The following is an 18,325-nucleotide window of genomic DNA, read 5'->3' as shown; positions in this document are numbered from 1 at the left end:
AGATAGATAGATAGATAGATAGATAGATAGATAGATCCAAATGAAACATATCGTCTCCTTTGAATTTCTTAAAGCAAACTTTTATCTGTTTCAAACTGTTTATCATCCATATTGATCACGTCTGCAGTGCTTCTAAAATAAACACTTTATTTTAAAAATAATAACGTAGTGCAAGTGTAAGTTCAAGCTGACCGTCAGTGAGAGCAGACCAAGTGTGACACATTCTTTTTCCATTGAATTTCTTCACACAAACTGAGCAGAATAAGGTTTAGTGCGTCTCAGTCGTATTCAGGCTATGGTCCCAGTACATACTATGTCAATTGCAGAGCCCTTAAAAGAGAGTCGCCTAAACTCCAAAGGACTGTTTTTTGCAGCAATGGTGGATCATGGAGCGTCTCGATAGTTCCTGGAAGTTAGCAGCAAGTACGAGCAGCGCAGTGGAGTTGTAACAGAGGAGACTTTTTGATGCACTTTTACAAGGTAAGACATTTTTTAAAATATGATTTATTATTATCAGCACATCCAAATTCAATGAACATGTGTATTAAAGCCTATCAGTGGATTATTCCTCAGTAAGTTTATATAATTAGGGATGGTAACAGATAACAGATTTGGCTCTGATGTTGGTTTAAGTTAGTATGATAATATAACTTCATCCAAAGTTGTGGAATTAGAGAAAAATGTGGTTTATTTTCATTTTTGAGGGTGCAGTGAGTTAAACATTATTTAAATATTAAACTGAGGTGTAATTGCAGAGAGGGAATAAATAATTAATACTTCTAAACAGTAAATTCAAATGAGTTGACTGGTTTTGGCTTTGTGATTGTGTTGACCAGAATTTGAATCTATTATACTGCAGCTCAGCTGATTCTGAAATAATGGCAAAGAAAAAGGGTCAAAACACAAGGTCAATTTAGAAAAAAACAATCATAATACATTAATTTGGAAATCTTACTGAATATTGAAAATATTAGTATTACTTCTGAATTATTAAAGCAATCTAGCAAAACATGTATTATATCAGTGTTATTTATATATATATATATATATATATATATATATATATATATATATGTATATATATATATATATATATATATATATATATATATATATATATATATATATATATATATATAAAGTCTAGTTCAATCAATCTGTGTCTTTATTGCATTGCATATTTTTTAATACCTGTGAAGAACTTTGTCAGCTTGTTTTTTTTAAAGTGCTAACAGACTGAAACGTCTGTACAGATGTTATTTTAACAATCCTTACATTCATTAGCAGAAATGTTAGTGTTGCTAAATACTTAAAGAATTAAGTCAGCCCAGTATTCATAGACAAAATTACATATTGTCTGCAGTTTATGATATTAAAATGTGTTCAGACTATCTGGCTGATAAACATCAATCATACAAGTAGAATAAACCTTCAAAATCAACATATGCAACTGAAATAACTGTAAGTCAAGTTTATCTCAAACGTCATATTGCTCAGTCAACATTGAAACCAATCAGCTGTTAGACGAGGCTGGAGCCAAATGTTTCCCATCATGCATTGAGGCTGTGCAGTCGCTGGAGAGCAGCTGCGTCGTCTGGGTCTCTATGCTCTAAACCATATCTGGTCTATGCTCTAATCTACAGCCATCTTGATCTCACGACATTAGCGTTGGTTACGTTGGCCAGACGTCAGAGCGAGTCGGACAGAAACGTCAAAAAAAAAACAAAAAACGTCTCATTATGCGTAAAAGGGCTGCATTGTGCGGCGATCTCTGGTGATCCAATCTGCGCGGGTCTGCCTTATCTGGAATGAGCCTTACATAGTCAGCTAGTTCCGTAAGTTCAAAGTGATTTGAATGTGTAAATATGAAAGACAGAACTGCGATTTTGGTCATTAGAAATCAACAAATGAACTGATTTACAATATTTATATAGCACATCCACATGTACATGTGGCGAATTACATCAGTGTTTTGTTTTTTTTAAATAAGTGAACTTCGCCAGCATTAGTTGACATATTTTAACTAACACGATTAAAGCTGCTGTTTATCGCTTTGATTTGTTTAAAAGTCAAGAGCAATCACATCCTGATGTTTAGTAATAGATTCAGAGGAAAGGAAGGGGAAGAAATGTTGGGATTAAATGTATGATATATGTGATGCCTCAGGAAATTCATTACAGATAAATGAAATTAAATTTAGTTTGATATTTAACATTCTTAACCACCTATGCACTTATTATTGTAAACACTGAAACATAATATACTCAAATTCATAACACCTTTATTGCCCACTTTTGCATGTGGCAAAAATGTTTTACATTGAAACACATGACATCCAGACAGGACAGGATACATAGAACACATCTTTATATATGCTTATTCACATGCAAACATATATATTTTGTGTATCTCCTTTCATGGGCTCTGATACCGCAGAGAGCACGCTGATGATGACAGCTAATTTTATTATAGACTGTGATGGTCAAAGTTTAAGTATTACTATGATAAAGTCATTTGTCCCATTTGTAAGCGTGCAACAGTACATACTTTTTGAGGGCAGCTGTGGTACTTAAAGTAAAAAAGAGAAAGTTTGTGATCTGGAACACGATTGGTAGGATGCTGGACTAATGAAAGGAGACACACATATTGGAGCCAGAGGAAATGTGTGATGAATGTGATGATATGGGGCTGCATAAGTGCTATAGATATTGGGTAGAATACATTTATAGATGGCACCATGGATGCAGGCAAATATAACAAAGTACTGTCTGACCAGTGTTACTATTACAGACTCTTTGGAAATAACAGTGCCTTTGAAACATTCTGTGAAAACTGCACGATACAGAAATTAAGACAGACCTAAAAAACATGAACAGATTCATAGTTGGGTTAACTATACCATCTATCTCAGAAGAATCCAGATGGCAACTAGATTAAGAAATTACCAAAGAAGAATTTGGAAGTGCAACTACATTTTTTGCAATGACTATAATAACCTGCTGCATTCTAAAATGATCTCCATCATGTACAGTACAGGCACTTTTTATCCTTCTGCTCTGTTACATTTTATCTTGCTGCTATTTTTAGACACACATGCATGATTTTAATTGTCACTGTTTTTATTTATTTATCTGAATGTTTTGTTGTTGTTTTTATTTTTTAGTTTTAAGTGCTTGTTCTGGAGAGGTGTTTTTTTTTCATTTTTACTATGTATGCAAATACTTAGGAAAATGACATTAAATGAATCTTGATCTTGAATTGACTGTATGAAACCTGGACCAGATGGTTTACCAATAGATTTGCATAAAAAATGTATACCCAAATTATTAACACCACTGCTGGAAATGTTTCTAGGAACATTTCAGAATGAGACTCTTCCACCTTCTACGACTGGAGCTCTATTTATATTACTCCCAAAACCAAGGAATCCCCAACAACTAAAGATACTCTATAATTGACAGAAATTGAAACTCTGAGTCTGAGACTCCCTCTTCTCATGTACCTGTACTCAGACACAGTGATCTAGTAGCTAAACATCTGATTAAAATCTGGTACGATGTAAGAAAATATCTAAAAGAACCAGATTTTTTGTCACAATACAGTCCAATATGGGGCAACCAGTTCTTCACACCAGGAAAGCTGATGCTACATTTAAAACCTGGTCCTCTAAAGGACTCAAAAAGATCCAAGATCTGTATCCATCAAATTCTGACATTATGATGTCTTTGAATAACTGGCACATATATTTAATCTGAACAGAAAACTTTTTCATTTTTTTTTTTAGATTCCTACAACTTAGAAGCTTTGTAAAAGCAAATTAAAACAATAGAATTACTAAACCCCAACAGTCACTTGTCAAAACATTGATAACAAAGAACAGTTTAAAATAAGGCATCCTGTCTGAATTCTATAATATGTTTACATCCTTCTCTTCAGAGAGCTCACAACATAAGCTCCTTGGTTGGCAGGAAGATCTGGAAACAGAAACTTCAGCAGAGGAGTGGAAATTCGCCTGTGCTCCAACTTATACTCAGACAAACATAGCTCAGACTAATTCATTATAACTGGCTAATATGAACACATGTAACTCTTGCAAAGCTAAATCAGTTCAATAAAAAAATACCAAATGTATTCACAAAATGCACAGAGGTTAAAGAAACAGTATTCACTGTCTCTGGCAGTGCAGAGAGATTAGAGCATTTTGGGATGAGGGTTTGGGAAATTGTTTGTATTTGGTCTGCATTGAAAAGAACATCATTATAATAAAAATGAAAAAATATTATTGAACATCAGCTTCTTGAATGCCAAAATGGCAATAGCTCTGTATTGAAAAGAGGCCCACAAACCAACTGTTGGACTTTGGACAAAACAAATGTCGTCAAACCTTCCATTAGAGAGGGTGGCTTATGTGATGAAGGTCAAACAGAGGGAATATGGGGAGGTTTGGGGACCCTTTGTGGAGTTTGTAAGGGACATGGATTTGGTCAACTGAAAATTGGCTTTGTTGTGAGGGGATTGGTTCATCATTTGTTTGCTGATGTGTTTTGTCTTGATGTCCTATTTTTAACTAACATGGTTGTTTTCTCTCCCCTTTGTATATCTGTTTGTTGAATAATAAAAATGTGGAGGAAAAAAAACTTTCTGACAAGATGACTAGCAGTCTGTAGAAGTTTGGCAGGAAAATAATATTCCGCAGCATGACAATGTCCCAGAACACACTGCCAAAATCACACATGCATTTTTAAAGAAGATAAAGAAAACTATGTCCAGAACAAGTCTGTCATTTGACTTGTACCCAATCCTTTTGTGGTATTTCAAAGAGGAGATAGAGCAACACAGCCCCTCCTTCAAAAAGCAGCTGAGAAAAATGTATTTCTGACGAATGGCAGAATATCTCTCTAGACATTTGTGCAACACGAGTATCCTGCATGCTGAACATTTCAGTCTCATAGTGACAAATACCTACTTTTACTGAATTGAGTTTCCACTAAACTGTTTTCATTTGATATTCAGGTCAAATTACACGGGGGTAAAATCATTAGTCATCATACCAGAATAAAGTGGTAATAAGAGACTAATGACCCTTTCTGCAAAAGATATAGTTATCCAGAGAAACCAATTTGTTCCTCATATATACACATCCTTATTTCTTTCTGTCGTCTTTCTCTACTTCACGTGATTCATTTGCTCATTGTTTTTAGCAAAATTTTACTTTATGAAAATAAAATTCGTGAAGAAGTTACCACCTTACATTGACTGGACGTCCAAAATTCTCATGCTTTCACATTTAAAAACGACACAATTAAAAACAAGTAAAACCTCTTTTTTCGGCTTTGTTTCTTTCTCTATATTGTGATACTCTCATTTAAGATGTATACTATGATCGCATTATAAATTTTCAATCAAAGCTAAAAAAAAAAAAAAAAAAAAGAAGAAGGAAAAAATCAATGAATGTGGCTTTAAGACGAAGGAAAAACGCAGAAGAAACTGTGGCACCGGAACTGAACTGTAAAGTGAACCGGAAATTCTTTCATTTTAGCTTACAACGACAACTGTTTGCTTATTTTCCCCATGGTGTCTTTCTGAGGACCAAGACCAACTCTTATTTCTGGCCTGAAAGAAACGCCGCAACACATGAAGAGACCGGAAACCTATGTGTTGAACATTCATCGTGTAGTCGACTGAAACCATTAAACGAAGCTAAACGTGGTTTCTGTCCTGAAAGAGGCTTTGCCATTAGACACTGGGAAGCTAACATAGCGTTAGCCGCATACCGAACTTTGATAGTATCGTTCTCGTCAGGAATATCTGAAAGGTAGAAGGTAATGTAAATATATCGCTTGACAATGACGTGTATCTTTTGTCAAATTGATAGTTTTTGTTTTACGTGTCTCTTTTAGGTACGTTAGTTTGGCTAACGGTAACACAGCAGAAATGAACTGAATCTAGCAATAACCGTTTACAACAACTACGCAAGTCAGCAGTATAGGTGTAATATTATGCACAATTTTACACGACCATGGCAAATTCTTGACCATTGGGTCGCTACAGACATAAAGAGGACTGGAAATCAGTTCCTCCATTTTCTCATTAGCAACTACTAGTCAACAACTTGCATTTTGTATTTTCTACTTCATTGTCAATAGCTTTCTAGCTAACTTTCGTCAGGTGCCACCTAGTTGTTAGCTTGTAATCTGTTGTTATACACAGCTGAACATGTTAGGGAGTCTGTGACTGTTCGATCTGCAGTATTAAAGAGTTGATTTGTACACAATCTGCCCCTAAACCTTACTCATGTTAGCTAAACTAGCCTTAGCCTTGCATAGCCAGACTTGTAGCCTTTGCTCAAGTTGTGGCAGTTGCAGTTCAAACGGTCCTGGGAGTGATTAATAACAGTGATTTCTTGTGTTTAGAATATCTTTTTCTGTAGTTGTTAAGACAGTGATGTCTTAAAGTCTTCTCCCTGTACACATTTTGGTTTGCATGAAAATCACATTGACGAGGGCTCTCCTCTGTTCAAGTGACATTTTGACTGTGAGCTTTCATTGACTTTAGACCCTCTGACTTAACTAATTAGGAGGAACAGAGTTATCATTAATTTGATTTGTTCGTTTGATGTTTTGTGCGGACATTTATGATGTTTACTTTGAAAGATGCAGACAACCAGCAACAATGTCAGCAACACAGTTTGGCAAGGTTTAATAGATAATCAGATAAAACAAAACCTGGGCAGCACCTGTTCCCTAATCTCAAACTAACTGCTGTGTACCGTTAAAAGTAAATACTACTTGACAGTTGTCTGAAACCACGATCAGTTTCCTGTTCACTACTATATCTGTCCTGTTTTATTGGAGTATGTGTAATGGAATGAGAAAAAAAAGTCTCCATGGAATGCACATTTACTTCTGGTAAAAAGCACACAATGCACTGCTTCTCACTGTCAGGCCATCATTGATGACACAAAAAGGATGACGGTTTACAAATCTGAAATCTCAGTTTATGACAAATACTTACGATTAAATGATCAGTAATTTAGTTAAGCTGGTCTACATTTCTGCCATTTTGATGTTTGTCATGAAAGTTCAGTTGCTCCTAAAAAGCTAGTCCTGGCACAGCCTGTCTAAGGTTTCCTTAACTGCAGACCAACTCAGTGTTATTCCGCTACCTCTTCAGTAACTGTCGCGTCACATCGAGAACCTCCAACTGTACTGTCTTGGATTGCAATTTTTGTGACTGTAGTCCTTGTTATACTCTCTGGGAGGTCCACTGTGGAGCCTGTCCACTGGATAAGAGGCATGGTGCAACAGTGATGGGCAAGTGCTTCAGACTTGACACAGGGGTTATCAATAGAAGGTGGCGTTTCAGTGGCCGCTCACAGTGTGCAAAGAACTTTGCATAATCCCAACTGCTGTGAACAAAAACCTTGCATGCTCCTCAGCACAAAACTGCAAGACAAAACTTTGTTAAAGAAAATGAAAAGAAGCCTAATGATTATTCAGACCACACACAGATGAGACCAAGATAAATTTGTCTGATTCACAGAGAGGTTCAGCATTTCTTGGGTCAACCTGGCCAGGACCACTACAGTAAATGCATAGACTTGACAGTGATAGACCTGACAGTGAAGCATTGAGATGACAATGCAATGATGAAGAGCTGCATGAGTGCAAAAAGGTGTTGGGGAGATGATATTCATAGAAGATGCCACGAATTACTGTTGATCTACCAAAATGCTGGCTGACAAGATGACTTCCAGGCTGTTACAACTTGGCAGAAGAGGAATATTCCATCATGATACTTATACTTGAGTTAGAGCACACTGCCAAAATCACACAAAAGTTTACCAACAAAGAAAAAGGTGAAAATTATGACTTTGACAACTATGCCACCTGGATGAAGCCCAATAGATCACCTTTGGGGAATGTTAAAGTGAAATGAAAAGTAACACAACCCCTCCAGCAAAGAGCAGCTGGGAAAAATATTCTGAAAATTGCCAGCACGCTGCTCCAGAAATTCGCCCAACACCTTTATCTTTCTGTCATCCAAAATACAGGTGGAAATATGAAGTACTGAAAATGAAAGATTTGAATCTCATTAATGAAAGGTTGTGACTGACATCCGTTGCATTTCTTCTGAGTTCCAACTGTGGGGCCTATATTTTTAATAGTTAAACCGTTTATAAATTTACATGACAGCAAATACCCAAGTGTTCAACTTAGAAGTCATTCAATTAATGAAAGGTGATACAATTGAATCATTTGACATTTAGGTTGTACTTACTTCTGTTGTATACTGTTCACCAGTTACTGACTTGGTTAACTGAGTTTCAGAGTTATAGTGTTCAGTGTAAGGGCTGATTTCTAAAATGATGTTGTATATTTCTGAAAGTTCAAAACTTTTACAATGCCAGACAATATAAAGTTGCTGTGAGTGTTAAGCTATTTTAGTATTGTGATATTGCAGGTAAAATATAAAACATTTAACCTCAGTTTTAATGCACAAGTCTGACTATAATTGTGTGTTCTAAAGTACTAGTGTCAAACTCATTTCAGCTACTGCAGCTACCTAGTTTGTCACATTTATGCAAAAAGCATGCAAACATGTTTTTATGGTCCTGCTCACTGATTTAAAAATTGCCCACAATGACCTTATACATCCAGAGATATGAATTGTGGGCTTTGTGTTTTTTTTTTCTCTTAATGTTGTACTTGAATTGCTTTCACTGTGATAGCCTGTAGGTACTGTGTAGTTGGTTTTATATTAAGGATTATATTCACTAAAACTTTTTCAGAAATGACTTTGTCACATATATATATACATATATATGTTTGATCCTCCCCTCTCCCTAGCTCATCAGTTGGAGAAAAGGAAGACAGCTGGAGTTGCAGGGATTCTAGCATCCCTTGTCACCATCGCACCTGAGATGACCTCACAACAACCACAGCTCCCCAATGCTGTTATTCCTCCCCAGCTTGCTCAGAACTCATCTGCTCAGCATGCCCGGCCTCACATTCAGGCTAACCAGCTGGACTCAAGTCAGAGCAGTGCAAATGCTGGGCCTCTTGAACAGAGAGCTCTGGCAGGCAGACCAGGCTGCTCCGGTGTGGCAGCCACCAGTGGGGCATTGGCCAACAGGAACATTTCTGCTTCCTCCACTAACTCCAGCTTTTCCAGAAGAGATGGGGGCTTTGAGCCATGGCCTGAGGAAGCAGTGGACAACTCCCATGGGCTGTACTCACTCCACCGCATGTTTGACATAGTTGGAGCCCAGCTAACACATCGGGATGTCAGGGTACTGTCATTCCTTTTTGTTGATGTGATTGATGAGTATGAGCGTGGTGGCATCAGGAGCGGAAGAGATTTCCTGCTGGCCCTAGAGCGCCAAGGTCGCTGTGATGAGACCAACTTCCGACACGTTCTCCAGCTTCTGAGGATTATCACCCGGCATGACCTTTTGCCTTATGTCACACTCAGGAAACGGCAGGCAGGTGAGTAAAGCAGTGTTTTCGCTGTGAACGCATCAGGCTTTAACTCACAGTTTAGTTGTGAGTGGCACAGTGGAGCAGTGGTTAGCACTGTCAGCAAGTCCTGTAAGGTCCTGAGTTTGAATCTCCTTGTTGGCTGGGGCCATTCTGTGTGGAGTTTGCATGTTCTCCCTGTGCATATATGAGTTTTCTGTGGGTGCTCTGGCAACCTCCAACAGTCCAAAGACATGCTGAGGTTAACTGGAGACTCACTTGACTGTAGGTGTGGGTGTGAGCATGCATGGTTGTCTGTATGTCAGCTGGGATGGGCTCCAGCCCTCTTGCAACTTTCTGCAGGGTAGAGCCAGTGTAGATGATACATGGGCAGATTTTGGAGTGAATGACTTTGCCTTTGTCTGTCTCCCTGTGTGGCCCTGTGATGGACTGCTGACCTGACCAGGGTGTGTCCTGCCTTCACCCTAAGCCAGTTGGAGTAGTCTCCATTGTCTCCGCATACCTGCAAAGGACAAAGCGGTTTAATGAAAATGGATAGATGTTTCTTTTCAATGTATGGCAATCTCACTATTCATTTTAACTTTTAATCCCCAACACTGGCTGTATTTTGTGACAACTGTCTTTCTTTGTTTCATTTTGGTTGGCAAATAATGAAGTGATGCACTACTGGCACATAGAGCTTTATTGTGTCTTTGGTTTCTCTAAGCTTCCCTTCAGAACCTTTGTTTCCACATTGTTGCTTGGAACAGCGATATGGTGTTATTTACAGCCATCACATCTGGAAAGTGGTCAGAGCCTAGCACTTAAAAAAGAAAAAAAAGCATGCTGGTGTGTTTGACTAAGGTGATGAGACTACCTAACAGTGCATAAATCTTGAATGTTGCAGCACTTTCTCCTCATTTTGTGAGATGTATTCCACAAGTTAGAAGATGCATGGCATTGCAATTCAGAGTCACATCAGAAATCGAATGTTGTTTTCAGTGTGCCCAGATCCTGTGGACAAGTACCTGGAGGAGACATCAGTACGCTACATTTCACCAAGAGGAACAGTGCAGAGCAAGGACACTGCACCTCACAGAAGAACAGGTGAGTGGGTATGTGTGTGAGTCTGTGTGTTTAAGTTCTTTTTTTACAATATGCCTTTTTATTTGAATATTTAACTTGAAAACTAATGTCCCTCTCTAGGTCCACAGCCAGTTATTTGTTGTTCCCCATCAGGATCACATGTTGGCCCAGCTCGAACAAAGCCAGCTCCTTCTGTAACAAACCGCAAACGGAAGAGAAGTCATTCCTCGGCGGACTGCAGAGAGAAGCAAACATGTGGTAAAAATGCTCACTACATAATGAGGGATTTTGGCTTGTCTCAAATTGTATCAAACTCAAGAAAACATCATAACATGCCCTAAGTAACAAGGTGACAGTTTTATTTTAGAAAGAAACTTGGTGTCAATAAACAGGAAACAGTTTAGAGAAACCTTGTTTCCCCTGGGATGTTTTTATGAGAACATGGATTTCTCTGCAATATATATGCTACCAACATTTTACAGTAATACTATGCAGAGCAAAGACTCTGGAACAGGTCGATACAAAGAGAGTTCTTGTTCCCTGGCAGTACCTGTATTTTAGGGTTTCTTCACATCAGTAGTAGAGCTAGGAGTAGTAGAGCTTATTTGCATTTAAGCATTCATCCATCCATTATCTATACAGCGCTTAATCCTCATTAGGGTCATTGGGGGCTGGGCTGGGCTGGAGTCTAGAGTCAATCAATCAATCTCATGAACTTACTTTTCACTAGCTGCTGAATATCTCCCACCCATTTGACAGGTGCCAGTGTAATGATATGAAATAGATAATCTATGTTATTCTTTTGACTGGTCAGTGTTTTGAATGTTGTGACTAATGTGTACTGGGAATTGAAGCATATACAGGATAACCATAAGAAATACAGTAAGATTTCAAAAATGGTTAAATTATTTAGTTTTAAAAATACATGTTATAGTTTGTGCTGGTTTCATGCATTTTTTTCCAAAAATTACACTGTACCATCAAACAGCAAAGTAATATGGCTAAGTAAAAGAATACAAATATGCATGGTAATTATTGACAAGGAGGTTCAAGAGTCTTTTGACAATTTTATTTGAAAACAGAATTGAAAAATAGAATGTGGGCTTTTCCAGTTTATTTATTTATTTTTTTTGGTCTATTCTTTTAGATATTCGCCTCCGAGTTCGGGCTGAGTATTGCCAGCACGAGTCTGCGCTTCAAGGAAATGTTTTCTCCAACAAGCAAGAGGCAGTGGAGCGCCAGTTTGAGCGCTTCAACCAGGCCAACACTATCCTGAAATCCAGAGATTTGGGCTCCATCATTTGTGACATCAAGTTCTCTGAGCTTACCTACTTGGATGCCTTCTGGAGAGACTACATTAATGGATCATTGCTAGAGGCCCTTAAAGGGGTCTTTATCACAGATTCCCTAAAACAGGCTGTGGGCCATGAGGCAATAAAACTCTTGGTCAATGTTGATGAGGAGGACTACCAGGCTGGTCGACGCAAACTTCTTCGTAATTTGGTCACAAATGGAGGGAGCCCAGCAGTGGGCAACAAAGACTCTATACCTTAGACACACCCTCCACGTGGTAGCATATAGGAGGAACACTGCTGTGCCTCCACCACAGGGAATAGGCTGAGATGTGGTTGTGTTATTTGAGGTGCCTGAGGTGTGTGCCTAAAAGGAACTGATTAATTTGCAGCCACCCCATTAATTCCCTGAGAGCTGAGATCATATAATACCTACATGGCACCCTTAAGCATAGCATGCAAGGAGATTTGGAACTATGTTAGCGGAAAAGACAATGCATACAGATTGGCATTATTCTGACTGTTAAGCGGTTCACTGTCTTGAAGGTAAGGGTAATGCAGATCTTATGTGTGCATTAAATTTAGCTCATTGAAACACTTTGGTTAACTCTAATGATCCTCTTCACTCCTGTTCTGAAGTTATTTTAAATACAGGAAAACACACTGACAAGTTACTCCCAGTGGGAGTTGAACCTTATCATCAAACTAGCTAATCCCTTTTCACAGTTTTTCAGGTACATTACAGATTGAATTAGCCAATAACAGAATGTTCTGTATTTTTTGGCAGACGCAAACCGCCGTCGACTTGCAGTTTCCCTCTCTATGTCTTTCAGCTCTTTTCAGCTCCTTGTTGGCAGAGGTGAACTCTTTATGTCAACATCATTGTGTCTTGGCTCTATATCCTCACGTTTCAGTACCAGCAACTGTGATTTCTACCATAATTAGAAATTTCAATTGTTCAGTCACTGCCAATATTTAAAACCTGTATTTTGTGGATCATTCTGATGTGTTGTATCATAATCAGTGAAACACCAACTCTTCCACTGGTATCTTAGATCTGTTTGGATTTGAAACTACATGCCACTTTCATTGTAAGCCTGTCCTTCACGTACCCTGTCACTCATAATTCAACACTGCAACATTGAACTTTTTAAAAATAAAATTAATAAAGTGAAATATATATATATATATATAGCTATAGCTATGGGTTATATCATGTCGTCTGTTGAACGACTATGTAATCGTATCCGTATTCTCTAATGTTGGTACAAGCAGGTTTTGGAACCTGTTAAACATGGGAAATGACCAAGTGTCTCCCTAGAACAGACAGGCATCCCCAGTTACAAACAGGAATTTATAAACCAACCAGGCATTCATTTTTCAGGTTTTTAAAACTGTTGTTGATCATATAAAATGTAGGGTGCAAAACTAACATTGATGAGCTTCTAGTGGCAGAATACCAATTTCACAGTGTAGCCTGAAATGCTAATTTACCAAAATGTGAATTTATGTTCATTTCCGTATGGTAGATCAACAGAACATATAGGTTAGGTGTCGGTGAGAAGCCCATGTCGAGAGTATTACTGATAATTTCGTTTTGTGTACACTCAATGGCTACTTGGATAGGAATGCCCTTCTTGTTCTGGGAACTCCCCTAGTACAACCTGAAATCTTCATGACATTAACATTACAGGCTTCTGTGTTTTGTTTGTTTTCCCATAATACTTTGTGGATTAGGAATACAGAATACTATTGTCTATGCTATTTCTTTTCACACAGGCTCACGCAGAACTTCCATGTATTTTTGCGGAAAACTCTTTATATGCTGAGGTATCTGTACTGGATTCGAAATGCTTTTAACAAAAAATATGTGAATCAACAGACTTATGTCAATGTTGCATAACCCTCCAATATTCTGCATTATGTTTGACAGTAGCCTTCGCATTGTTGGTTCCTACAAAGATTGTGGTTACATTTAGTAAAAAGTCAGGTCAACTGCAGGTGTGAGAGACAAAGAAGTCAAGACGAGCATACGCATTCGTTATACTAACCACACCCTTACTTTTGAGTAGCTGCATAAAAAGTGCTACTTCCAACATTGACAGTTAACTTTGGTACACACAGAATCATCTACATGAACACAATTCAAATGGATACTAGGCAGGAACTGACACCAGTGTCAATAAGGTGCCATTGCAAACTCAAAGTAGTTTCGAAATGTTTAATATGAGTGATATACAGGAATGTCAAACATGAAGTATTAGCATAATGCTGTTTTGTGATGAGATTATTTTGATTTTGTAGCAGAAATAGAGCGTGAATGTCGCTTCTTTAAGAACTGTCATTTGAAACACCAGTCTCTAATGCTAATACTTTATATATTTCCTTTTTTTTGTTACTCGGCACACATCCAAAACGTGCAGGTTCATATTCAGTAGAAGAAAAAATATACTCAATCAGCAACGTATGGTTTTGAAGCAGTTCCTTACTTTCCATCATACTGTTTTGAGGTTTTTTTGCATTACAAATATGCATCCCTCTTTGCCAAACCTGTGTAATCAAATTTTAATTTTGAATTTATTCTAAAATGTACTTAAAATTTTGTCTAGTTTTCCATCTGTTTAATGGTGAGCTGAAATTCAGCATTTTGGTTTATATACCCTATTAAACATTCTGTGTATGTTTTTACCAAATATGTTCTTCCCGCTAAAAAGAAAAAGCTCCATCTTATCTCTGCTGTCATACCAATCATTTGGTACATATCAGAACATGCAAGTCACGTTTGACAGGCCACTGTGAATGATATAGAGTAGGCCTACATTTTCTATTTTTACGCGAGTGGAATTTCATGTAAAGGTTGCAAGTTAGTATCTATTATATAGGTTGGTGTATGTTATGTTGATTGTATGTTATATTAGTTGTTAAATGCAGCTTTTACGCAAATTGCATGTAACCTGTTATGATGAAATGTCTCAACTCACAGTGCTACCATTTTGTAAATAACTACTGGGTGTCAGGTTTTCTTACTTCAATTTTGCATTTCTTTCAGAAAACAGACAAGTAGGACTGTTAATAAATGAACTGGATGGATTTTGTAGATTTCTCAATCCGAATGATCTTTTCATGTCACATGACAGCGTATATTTTTAAAAAGAGACAATATAGAGGACATACTAAAACATACAGCTTCTTTACAGATCTAACGCTTATTATGGCATACACAATATAAAAAATTGGCAGAAAAATATTGCTCTGATACACAAGTCCAGTGTGCTGGTGAATTTTTGAACTCCTTCCCACTGTTTATGAACATTTAGACTGGTCCTGGTTGTGTCTCATTTTTCTGATACATCTGTCCTCATTCCTTTCACTCACTTGATTCTTAGCTCATCCCAGTCTGAGGGAGACATAGGGAAGACATAACGAAGAAGAAATCCAGGTAACACATTTTGTCTGATGAACTACAAAAACCAAGTTTATTCTGGTCTCCATTAATGTTCTTGCAGAGACTTGAATATGATGTGTTAACCATTCTTTCTACCAGTATGATGGTATTGCTTTAAACACATCCACTGACTGAAATTATAAAAGATTAGACCTGTCGATGTGTTAACCAATAAAACAAAACTTTTCTGTGTTTCTATATGTCATGAATACTCCGCAATCAGTTAATTTGATTCTCAAACTGGGCTTTAACTAACCGCTGCTACAGCATTCCTGCTGCCAGTCAATATGATCTAACTTTGCACAAAATAGATTAAACAAATTTATCAATATATGCTGGATAGTCTTGTGTACTTGTTGACATAAATGGTGTTTTCATGAATGTTTTTAACAGATTTTACAGTGACTTCATTTGCTCATACTGGACATAGTGCTGCAACAGATATTTGTGGGGCAGTCAGCATGTTTTGGGTTTCTATGAAACAGATACAGTTAAAAAAACAGTTGAGGCATTTTATACATTCCAGTGTTTCGTTGTTAAACTCAAGGCTATATACAACTTTCAAAGCACCAGTGTTGTGTGAACACTTGACAGTCAATAAAGAAAAACAAGGCAAAAACTCAACCAAGGTTCTATTTTGCAACTGTAATAGAATGTTTAACTACTTAATGAACTGTAGACACAATCAGGTTGAGTCATCTTGAGTGTAGATTTGCAACCAGTGTGCCAGTAACTGTCAGTTGTAAATTTAATGTCTTTACCACCAAGTTGAAAATAGATATAAGTGAGGAATGACTTATCACAAGGTATTTAGTTTGATTTGGACCACAGGCAATGTGGTTGATGGTGTGTTGACCTATTACCCCAACCTGCCTAACATAAACCCCAACTGGGTTTCTGGATTTTTGTTGTCTTTACAGTATGATTTGTAAATAAATAGGAATCTGTGAGAACTAAAGTAGTGCAAATAAGTAGCTTCTCTTTGTCCTTAACAAAGGGACTTGGTTTTTGTCCGTGTCAGATTTGGCTTTTGATGAACCACTAATCAGCATCATGAGAAAACAGGACTTCATTAATATTCTGGAGGACATCAGGCAGTAGTGAGGATATTGGGCAGCAGTGTACCAACAATGAAGACAGTGACAATCACCCAAAACACCTAAAGCGTACAGCCAAGTTGGTTAAGAAAGGGTTAGCAGAAAACAATAACAAAGACCTGAAACAGAGAATCTGTGAAAGGGAACTAAAGACCAGAATTATGGCAAGCCTTCCAAATTCAAAGACCTGGAGATGATAGGAAAAGAGAAGCAGTCCAAAATCCCAGTGGAGATACACATAAAGCTTGTTAGCAGTTATAAGAACCATTTGAATGCTGTGGTAGCAATTAAAACTTTTGCAGGTGATTGCTGAGATGGTTATGAATAATTTGTACCTTTTTGTTAAAAAAAAAAAAAAAAAATCCCAAAATTTCTTATAAATATCTCAAACATAATAGAGTTGCTTGAGATGAACTGTGCCTTTCCAGGAATGAGGTCAAGAGCAGGCAGCAGCTGTGAGAGTGAATCCAAAAAGCTGTATTAAAGTCAGTTCTTATCATCCTTCAGTCTGTACATGGAGTTACAGAAGCACACATACAGGCAGTACTTCATTTTAAATTCATGGTTCAACCTCCATTTTACATGAATGATGAGTTCACTCTCAGTATTGTTCATATCTAAATTAGCTGAGTAAGCCTATCCCTCTCAAACTACATAAATACACTGAACACATTATTACATTGTCAAAAAAGGAAAAATGAACACAAAATTACTTTCATGACTGATTTGTCAGATATTCAGACTCACTGGGATTTACATCTGCACGTTATTTTTAGATTTCTCACATCCAACTTATTACGAGTATTGATGTTAAATAATTCAACAATTTATTCAGTCCAATGTTGATAATATACTGTGAGCGTAAACTATGATTTGGGTGCAATTTACAGTGTTCAATATGAATGTAGCCTATTCTGCCCTCCCTGACTAATATTTGTCATGAACCATGTAACTTGTATTCTGCTCGCAAACCTTCAGAGTCTAAATTTCTCCAATTTTAAAGAAATTACATTTCTATCAAATGTCAAATTGTTCAACAAACATCTAAACAGTTAAGTGTTAGATCAGGGGCCCGTTTCATGAAGCAGGTTTAGTGAAAACTCTGAGTTTGTTAACCCTGAAATGAGGGAAACTCAGAGTTTTCCGTTTCACAAAGGGAGGTAACTCAAACCAGAGACAGAGGGGTAACTCTAGCCTGTTTCACAAAGAGGGGTAACTTAACCCTTATGCACTGTAAGGGGGTCATTGCTGGTCTTTTCCTTGTTATGGGGTTGAGTCTGGCCCCCCTCCGGGGTTATTGGGAACTGGAGGTTCTTATGGGGGTTGATCTCATCCCCCCGCCGTTACATAATTTGAAACTAGGGGTTGAGTCTGAGGTTGTGTGTGTGTGTGGGTGTGTGTGTGTGTGTGTGTGTGTGTGTGTGTGTGTCTTTGTGTGTGTGTTGGGGGTGGGGGGGGTGGGGGGGTTGATCTGGATCTGGGTCGGTCCAGAGGACGAGGAGGAGGAGGAGGAGAAGGAGGAGAAGAAAGGGGGGGGTCGGCTGGGGTCTTCGTTCCTTACCAGGGGTTGACCTGGACCGTCACCGCGGTCGGTCAGAGGAGGAGAAGGAAGGAAGGAAGGACGGAAGGAAGGAAGGAAAGAAAGAAGGAAGGAAGGAAGGAAGGGGGCGGGGGGGTCAGCCAGCATCTTTGTTTCTTAGGGGATGGGGGGTTGTTCTGGACCCCCGGGGGGGTCGGTCAGAGGAGGAGGAGGAGGAGGAGAAGGAAGGAAGGAAAGGGGTCAACCAGGGTCTTTGTTTCTTAGGGGGTGGGGGTTGTTCTGGACCCCGCGGGGGGGAAAGTGGGGTTAGCTTCTTTGCTGTCGCTGTTGCCGCTTCCGCCGCCGCTGCTTCTTGCGGTATAGCGGTGGCACAAGCGGGACAGTAGCAAATCATGCAGCCAGAACAC

The 18,325-nt window shown here is 38.2% G+C and overlaps 1 protein-coding gene across 3 annotated transcripts; it reads left to right on the top strand.

The window, feature by feature from the left end:
• The first annotated feature begins 20 nt into the window (after window positions 1-20).
• On the top strand, window positions 21-14,926 carry dedd (death effector domain containing). 3 transcript variants are annotated; one of them, XM_023291656.3, is made up of 5 exons: window positions 21-480; window positions 8,850-9,488; window positions 10,461-10,565; window positions 10,665-10,802; window positions 11,692-14,926. In XM_023291656.3, exons 2-5 carry the CDS (start codon window positions 8,924-8,926, stop codon window positions 12,096-12,098), a joined length of 1,215 nt encoding a protein of 404 aa, XP_023147424.1. In that variant the 5' UTR covers window positions 21-480; window positions 8,850-8,923; the 3' UTR covers window positions 12,099-14,926. The 3 variants fall into 3 exon arrangements, with proteins under 3 accessions (XP_023147424.1, XP_023147423.1, XP_023147422.1); XM_023291655.3 differs by lacking the exon at window positions 21-480 and adding an exon at window positions 5,456-5,815; XM_023291654.3 differs by lacking the exon at window positions 21-480 and adding an exon at window positions 5,461-5,822.
• Window positions 14,927-18,325: the final 3,399 nt, after the last annotated feature.

The sequence above is a fragment of the Amphiprion ocellaris genome, chromosome 8, assembly GCF_022539595.1.
Source record: "Amphiprion ocellaris isolate individual 3 ecotype Okinawa chromosome 8, ASM2253959v1, whole genome shotgun sequence".
NCBI lineage: Eukaryota > Metazoa > Chordata > Actinopteri > Pomacentridae > Amphiprion > Amphiprion ocellaris.
This window is presented reverse-complemented; position numbering and strand designations above follow the sequence as displayed.